Genomic DNA, 8,724 nt, shown 5'->3' with positions numbered 1-8,724 from the left:
AAATAATATATGTATTTTTTAAAATAATTTTTAATATCAATATATCAAAAAATTTAAAAACACATGAAAAAAATTAAACTAAAGAATTTAAAAAAATATTAAAAACATAGTTAGACTGGATGCCAAGTGGGACATTAAGATCGCCGCCCTTTTCTTTCTACCACCGCTCATCCAACGGCCAACCTTAACTACTCTTCACGTGTCTTAATCTCACTCGACATCCTCCTTGTTTTACCATAGTTAGTTAAAATCTAATATCATCATCCAGTCACTCTTAAAAAAAATCCAAAACTCACTCACTCTGCAAATCTCACTCGGCAGCGTTTGCTTAGGCTTTGATAATGTTGAGAAAGGCGAATTCGTTCCCGGAGGAAGTGCTACAGCATGTGTTGTCTTTTATCACAAACGACAAAGACAGGAACGCCGTATCGCTGGTGTGTAAGTCGTGGTACGAGATAGAGAGGTGGTGTAGGAAGAGGATATTTGTAGGTAACTGTTATGCGGTGAGGCCGGAGATGGTTATAAGGAGGTTTCCGGAGCTCAGATCGGTGGAGCTCAAAGGAAAGCCGCACTTTGCGGACTTTAGTTTGGTGCCTGACGGTTGGGGAGGTTGTGTTTACCCTTGGATCGCGGCGTTGGCTACTGCGTATCCGTGGTTGGAAGAGATTAGTTTGGAGAGGATGGTGGTTTCAGATGAGAGTTTGAAGGTGATTGCTAAGAGTTTTAAGAATTTTAAGGTTTTGGTGCTTTCGTCTTGTGAGGGTTTCTCTACTGATGGACTTGCTGCCGTTGCGGCCAATTGCAGGTTTCTTACTTGCTGCATTCTCTCTATTTATTTCATTTGCCCCTCTTTGAGCTGTCTGAACTCAAACCCAGTTTTAATTTGTTAAAGTGATTTTGATGATTTTTTTTTAATTTATGATTATTGGCACAAAACATAATTACATGATTAAGAAAGCAACTTTATTAAGGATGCCATCATTTTCAATGATAAGGACAGTGATGAAGTTCTAATTTTGTACCAAATTATGGTTTTATCAGTTTTCTTTCTCTCACACCGTGGTTGAACTTGTTTAAACTTCTATTATCGTAGTTTTTATTATTAGTAATTTAGTAAACTTGTTTGCAGGAATCTGAGGGGGCTGGATTTGCGAGAGAGTGAGGTGGATGATCCAAGTGGGCAGTGGTTGAGCCGCTTTCCTGACTCGTTTACATCACTCGCGTCTCTTAATATTTCCTGCTTGGGGGCTGAGGTTAGTTTCTCAGCTCTGGAGCGCCTGGTAGGCCGGTGTCCTGATCTGAAGACTCTTCGGCTCAACCATGCTGTGCCCCTTGACAAGCTTGCCAATCTTCTTCGCGGTGCACCACAACTGGTTGAATTGGGCACAGGTGCTTACTCAGCCGAGTTGCAGCCTGATGTATTCTCAAACCTGGCAGGAGCTTTTTCTGGGTGTAAAGAACTGAGGAGCCTATCTGGGTTTTGGAATGTTTTTCCAGGTTACCTTCCAGCAGTTTATCCTGTTTGTTCTGGCTTAACATCACTCAACTTGAGGTATGCTAATATACAAGGCGCTGATCTCATTAAGCTTGTCAGTCAATGCCCAAGTTTGCAGCGCTTATGGGTTAGTTTTACCTTGGAATTTTAAGTTCTATCATAATTTTTATTTCTGAATACCTCTTCCCTTGTACACTTGGCAGGAGGCACAATTTCTAGAAAAGCTAGAGTTTATTGTGAGAGCTAGATGTTTGCTAGCTCATTTGTCAATTTTTGCTTTCAATTTTTTATATGGGTGCCACTTTAATTGCTGTTGCAGAACCATGTATGGATGTTGCTTTGCATCTATGTGACTCAAGTTTCGGTTTCCTCTTTTTATTCCAAAAAAATAGAAACAAAATCCTGCTGTTTTTGTTCTTAAGCTAATAATGGGCATGAATGCAGGTGCTGGATTACATTGAAGACATTGGACTCGAAGCTCTTGCAGCATGTTGCAAGGACCTGACAGAGTTGAGGGTGTTTCCATCTGACCCATATGGTGCGGAACCAAATGTATCCTTGACAGAAAGGGGCCTTGTCTCTGTCTCTGAAGGCTGTCCCAAGCTTCATTCAGTTCTGTACTTTTGCCGTCAAATGACTAATGCTGCCCTAGTTACAATAGCAAAGAACCGTCCAAGTATGACTTGCTTTCGTCTTTGTATTATTGAACCACGGGCTCCTGATTATCAAACACTCCAGCCTCTGGATTTGGGTTTTGGAGCCATTGTTGAAAACTACAAGGATCTCCGGCGTCTTTCCCTCTCAGGTCTATTGACTGATCGCGTGTTTGAGTACATTGGAACTTATGCCAAGAAGTTAGAGATGCTATCTGTGGCATTTGCTGGGGATAGTGATCTGGGACTCCACCATGTGTTGTCTGGGTGCGAAAAGCTTTGCAAACTAGAGATAAGGGATTGTCCCTTTGGTGACAAAGCTCTTTTGGCCAATGCTGCAAAGCTGGAGACAATGCGATCCCTTTGGATGTCTTCTTGCTCTGTGAGTTTCAGAGCATGTAAGCTGCTGGGTCAGAAGATGCCTAGACTCAATGTTGAAGTTATTGATGAGAGGGGACCTCCAGATTTGAGGCCGGAAAGCTGCCCTGTTGAGAAGCTTTATATATACAGAACCATTGCGGGGCCTAGGTTTGACATGCCTGGATTTGTTTGGACAATGGATGAAGATTCTGTGTCAAGGTTTTCTTGAAATGTCTCTTATTTGATCGAGCTGCCTCTTCTTTCAAGGATCGATACCCTTGCCTGTAGTGAATGAACACAGCAGGTACATGCACTATATGCTATACTAATTGTTTCGCATTCTTCATTTTATCTAGCTTCATAAAATTGCAGGCCCTGATTGGATGGGATCAAGGTTTGAAGGTATACTGAGGCTCAAGAGCTCTTTTGCCATCCATTTATAATTGGCTGAGCTATTGGATGCTGCTTAAAGATTAATAAAGAGATGTTGTTGTAGTATGACGTGTCAATCAAACTTGTTAAACTTGGATAGTGAATCGTGTATCCTATTTGCAGACTTTTGCATCTGGCAGCGGATAAAAAAACTGGAAATAAAAAATTCAATCTAAAAAAGACGGGGAAAATATCTTGGGTTAACTAGCGATCGGGTCCTATTGGATATAATATATATTTTTTATAAAAAATATATTTTTCATTTTCATCTAAACACGCCAATGAGGTTTTTTTTTTTTTGTAAATGACACCTGGAGTTTCTTTTAATATTCTCACATGCAATGTTGATGCATTCAACTTTTCTTACACCTAGAGTTTTTAAGCCAACCTTGTCCTCAACTGTTAAATTGACAAAGCCAGTTTTTGCTTTAAATTCTATCAAATCTACTCCCGCGCCTTATTATGGTTGCCTCAGGAGTATGTTTGGGAATAGATATATATATATATATATATATATATATATATATATATATATATATATATATATATATATATATATATTTTTAATGTGTTGATTTTAAAAATATTTTTTATAAAATAAAAAAATTATTTTAATGTATTTTTAAATAAAAAACACTTTAGATCCTCCCTTAACAAATATAAAGTTTGAACATATCAAGTGATTTAAAATTATTTAATATTATTATTAAATCTTATGTCAACTTTGAAACATCTTAATTCTATTCCCATCTTAATTATACTCCTTGTGTGGTCTATGTTTTAAACTTGTGTAACTCATGTTTTAAATTAAATAATTTGAGAGTTGTTTTAATATGATTTACTAGATTTGACAAAAAATAATTTATATTTTTGGTGCAAAAAGTCTCGAGTATGAATGAGAAAAAAAGATGAAGTTGACATAAATAAAACATCGCGATCCAATGTTTTGTTTAGTCTAAGTTTAAAATTAAACTATGTGAGAGTTATTTTGATATGAATCAATCAACTTGGTCAATTTAAGAACAACTCGACTGACTGGTAATTAAAAAACTTGAGGACAAAACTTAGGATGGTCCCGTGTAAGAATAATAAGGCTAAAAAATATTGGTGAAATAATATAATTTTTTTAAAATAAAATAATATATTTTATATGTTTTGATTGAAAAATATGATATTTATAACTTTTCTTGTTATTTAGAACAATAACATTTAAAAAAATTATCAAATAAGTTGTAAACTAGAAAAGAGAAGAGAGAGAGAAAAAAAATAATAGAAATACATTGAATTTTAATTACGACACCACCGGTATTATCGAAAAGATCTCGATAAAATAAATCCAACAAAATCAATAAAATATCACACAACGATAACCCGAGTAGGTCACACAACGGTTATCTAAGTGGGTCATACTTGTTGTCAAAAGTAAGTGAGTTACTTTGCCATCTTTAAACGACAAACGTGACATACTCAGGTTATTGTTAATAGCTTTCCTTGTTGTCCTTGAATTATTCATATCAAGATTTTTTTGATTGTAGTGTTGATGTCATAATTGAAGTTTTGATATGTCCCAAGTTCTTTTTTTTTTTTATTTCTCTTTTCTTTTCTAATATGTAATCCATTTCATAATTTTTTTAATTGTCAATGTTATAAATAACAAGTTATGAAAGGCGTATTTTTTAACCATGACATATAAATTGTATTATTTCATTAGTTTTTTTTTTTAAACGTGTTATTCTTCTAATATTTTTTTAAAATTCATGTTAATTTTAAAAAATCAAATAACAAGGCAAGTGAAAGGAAAGAAATCATCTATATCTGTGCAACCAGCGCAATTAAAAAAATAAGCCCCCCATCCAACACTTTTATTGGTTGCTGATGGCCACACGTTCAATATATTTATGATTATCATCTTGTATTATATCCTCTGTTGCTATGATTATGGCTGATTTTGACTATTTCACCTCATGAAATACACTATCTAGTATGCTGTTTGTAAACCCCCGATTTTAAAAAAATAAAAATAAATTACAAGGAAAATTATTTTGATTGAAGATGAACATTTCCGACATATTAACTTAAATGAGATAAAATAATAAATTGGTATGTGTGTAAATTTTTAATTGGGTAAAATAATTATTTAAAAATATTTTTTTTATAAATCGAGATAATAATAATAATAATAGAGTGATATTTTAAATAAAATAATTTATGATTTTATACTAAAAAACATTAATCACTGAAGAGAGCTTGTTTTTAATAAATTACTTTGAAAATTTTGATAATTTAAGTAAAACAAATAGTATGCATGTTCAGATTTTATCGTAAAATTATCTATTATCTAGTTTTATAACACGGACATAACTCTCAATTTATCTGTTAAATTTTGTTGAAAGTTTGCAAGAAATATTTTGATATATTATTTTATTTTGGTTGAAGTTTCAGATTAATTGAAGTTTAAGAAATCCTTTCAAGAATGTCAATAATAAAATAAAAATATAAAATACATAAAATTTATTTTTAATATTAATATATTAAAATTATTTTAAAACAAAAAAAAAATCAAAGTAAAGAAAATAATTTTTTTTTTCAAAAACAGTTTTTTAAAGTGAAAAAAACGTGTTTATGTTTAGCTTGAAACCGACGCTGGGGGTCGTTACGGTTTGAATTACTGGACCCCAAAGTCCAATGGCCATCGAGCTTCGAATTTTCTAGAGATATCTATCCTTCAAAAAAGCCAGCCTCTGTGAACATTTTCCACGACGACTTGACTTTGATTGGAAATTAAACGAACCCCGATCCATACTTCTCAATTCTATGCTATAAAAATCAAAGAAAAGGAAAAGCCAATATATCCTTCTTGCATCTGCGTTTCTTTTCTATCTGGGAAGAGAAGAGAGGATTCAGGACCGTGTCCCAACTGTCGAACATGGGGAAAGTTGTTTGCTCTGAATTTCATGCAGATCATGGCGTTGGTCTCGATTTCATGGGACTTGTCATGGCACTGGTCATAGCTCTTGCCCTCATGGCCATTTGTACTCCACCTCCTCGGCGAGCTTTGGTGCTGTATCGCGTTGCTTGAAACGGTTCTCCTCTTTGCAACTCCGGCCAGGTTCCTCGTAGTCTGAACATGTGTGCGAGTTTGTCATCTGCTTTCGCGGGTAGGGCTGAAGAATTTGGTTCTATGTACCTGGTTAATCATGTAGTACTGTTTTTCTTTGCTCAAAAGACTTCGTAATTGTTTATTTCTAGTGCCAGTAAATGCCTAAATATACTTCCATATTGTAGTTCATGCTATTGCTATGAAGGTTGTGATAATACCACGATGAATCATTGGAATTTTGAGTAAACAGAGTACTTTGCCTTGTGATTCGATTAGAATAAAGTTAATTTCCTGCTATCATCTCATCTCAAGCAATATCACTAAATACTCCGAAACTTCACCAGTTGTTTAGTCAAGGGAGCAAGCATGGTGCAAGTGGCCAAGGCAAAACTAGAAGACATGTCAGCTCATCTCTACACTAGAGATTTTTGTCAGTTGAATTTCCATTGGAACCTTGAACTAACTGCAAGAGATGCTCAATCCTGTACTTCATAACAGGCTGACCATGACGGGTCTTCTTGAACATCTTCTCCCTCGCAGCTTTTCTACGGGACTCAGACCTTTCTCTTTCTTCCTTCTTTGCTTTTAGAATTGCCTCTCTTTCGATCCTTGCCTTCTCTTCCTCTTCACGCCGTTTCTCATACAATTCTTTCAAGCTATTCTTGCTCCTCTTATTCTTATTCATCATCTTGCTACCTTCCCGATTTTCATTCTCAGCCTGTAAAAGCAATTGAAACTGTAAATGACTCGTTCGAATTTGACTTTCATGTCAATCTTGAAAGCAATTATACACCAAAAACTTCACTGAAAATTTTCAATTTCTAGAACCCATTCGCGCTGCATTTCTAATCAACAAGACATAAATTCTCACTAAATCACACTAAAACAAATGGAACTTACAGTGAAAATCTCAATTTCCAATCTAGGACACGAGCCCAGATTGAAGCTCTATAATCATCTAATAATAAGAAGAACACGATGAAATACTTTGCAATGATGGTATTTATTAAAACAAACAAGATATTTTCCGCGAAGCAAGAAAAAAAGAAAAGATTCAGGTCCAAAGAAACGATCTCACACCTCTGATGGTCTTACATCTGAATGGAGCTCATTCGGCTGATGTTGTTGCTTCAACTTTTTCTTAAACTTGCTCACGTACTTGGCATTCTTATAAAACTCCCTTTGCTTCTCTGATGCGAAACAGAGAAAAAGAGGTCAAAAAAGAAAAAAAAAGCAGATCGTCTCACATTTCATAACAAAATTGAAAATATCGAACTACCCCAAGTATACGTTCAACATCTTCTAAACGTCTTATTTAAGAACAAAAAATGTCAGAAAAAAAGCACACCCACTAAAGTTGGGAGCCTGATCAACCATTTTCAACAAGCATTAAACAAAACCCAACCATTTAATTTAGAAAAAAACGATAACTATACATACTTATAAGGGCAGGATTGGAGAAGGAGGAGGAAGTGTTGGACTTGGCATTAACGAACGCTTCAAGAGAAAGACCGGCGGCTCCTCCTAATCTCTTCATGTTTTTCTTCCTTTTGTTCACCATTGATTTTGGGCCATTGGTTTTCTCCCTATCGTCTTCTCTATTGCTGGGATTTTTCTTCTTCATTCTTCAATGATTTTTCAGAAACCCTAATTTTGCTCTTCCGCTTTTGTCACCTCGTCGTTCTAAATTGACTTTCTGACTCTGGCTCAACGCTTTCGGCAGAAGCGTTGCCGTTTAATAGGATTCGGTTTCGGTCGATGCTGTTTAAATTAGGGTAAATTTCAAATTTCTCCATAAAGTTTATGAGGTATTGCAATAAGACCTCAATACTTTGTCCTTTCTTAATACCCCCTCCAAGTTTGAATTATTTTCTATTTTCCCTTTACAAACTATTCTTGTCTCAATTAACCCCTAGATATTTTTAAAAAGGTCTCTATCAAACACTCTCACACACGCACAATCATGTTCCAATTTAAAAAAAATGGCCTCAAGATATATCTAAGAGCTATCCATATACCACATAAAATCCAAGAATTAGTATAACCACCGTCCTAAAGATAAAAAAAAAAAACGTTTTTTTTCTTCTACAAATTTATTGCACCAGCAACCAATGATTCTGTTAGAATTACAATTACAATTTGGACAAAAATATAATTTAATGTTTTTATTATTTTTTATATTAATCTTCACTTCGATGATTCAATAAGAGCAATCATGAGGTGCGGAAACTTGGAATGAACTGTTTAGAATCTCCCCAAACTAATTTTCTTAGAGTGTGTTGGGTATTGCGGTAGCTGTTGTGGTTGTGGTTTAAAAAAAGTTGTTTTATAAAAAGTACTTTTAGTTGTGGTTGATTTGAAAAAATAGGTGTTTGGTTAAAACTGTGGTTGAAATTGAGGTTGAAGAAAAAGTAGTGTAATGTGTTTGGTTAAAAATGCTTTTGAAATTGAGATTATAAAATAATTTTAAAAAATATATATTAATATTGATGGTTTTAAATTTAAATATTGTAAAATTAATTACTCCTATTATATCATGAAATAAATAATACTTTATATAAAATATTTTTTATTATTCCATTAAACTATTTATAATTCCATTACATACAAAATTCATCCGATAAAAACTACAGTTTGCATAATTATTTGAGCGTGTAATAAAATTAGATAAAATATTATCAGGT

The 8,724-nt window shown here is 34.2% G+C and overlaps 2 protein-coding genes across 4 annotated transcripts; one reads left to right on the top strand and one right to left on the bottom strand.

The window, feature by feature from the left end:
- The first annotated feature begins 230 nt into the window (after positions 1–230).
- Positions 231–3,072, top strand: LOC7491325 (protein TRANSPORT INHIBITOR RESPONSE 1). Of its 2 annotated transcripts, XR_002977591.2 has the most exons (4): positions 231–805; positions 1,130–1,622; positions 1,940–2,812; positions 2,881–3,072. XR_002977591.2 is itself a non-coding variant. In XM_002320999.4 (3 exons), the coding sequence occupies exons 1-3, from the start codon at positions 342–344 to the stop codon at positions 2,735–2,737; spliced, it is 1,755 nt and encodes a 584-aa protein (XP_002321035.2). In that variant the 5' UTR covers positions 231–341; the 3' UTR covers positions 2,738–3,072. The 2 variants fall into 2 exon arrangements, 1 of the variants encoding a protein (XP_002321035.2); XM_002320999.4 differs by having other exon boundaries at positions 1,940–3,072.
- Positions 3,073–6,276: 3,204 nt separating this feature from the next.
- Positions 6,277–7,784, bottom strand: LOC7491324 (stress response protein NST1). 2 transcript variants are annotated; one of them, XM_002320329.4, is made up of 3 exons: positions 7,481–7,784; positions 7,136–7,230; positions 6,277–6,758 (listed from the first exon to the last, which is right to left on the bottom strand). In XM_002320329.4, exons 1-3 carry the CDS (start codon positions 7,662–7,664, stop codon positions 6,459–6,461), a joined length of 579 nt encoding a protein of 192 aa, XP_002320365.1. In that variant the 5' UTR covers positions 7,665–7,784; the 3' UTR covers positions 6,277–6,458. The 2 variants fall into 2 exon arrangements, with proteins under 2 accessions (XP_002320365.1, XP_006375465.1); XM_006375403.3 differs by having other exon boundaries at positions 7,121–7,230; positions 7,481–7,782.
- Positions 7,785–8,724: the final 940 nt, after the last annotated feature.

This window comes from Populus trichocarpa, chromosome 14 (assembly GCF_000002775.5).
Source record: "Populus trichocarpa isolate Nisqually-1 chromosome 14, P.trichocarpa_v4.1, whole genome shotgun sequence".
Classification (NCBI taxonomy): domain Eukaryota; kingdom Viridiplantae; phylum Streptophyta; class Magnoliopsida; order Malpighiales; family Salicaceae; genus Populus; species Populus trichocarpa.
The sequence above is the reverse complement of the archived record's forward strand: the minus strand, read 5'-3'. Positions and strand labels throughout refer to the sequence as shown.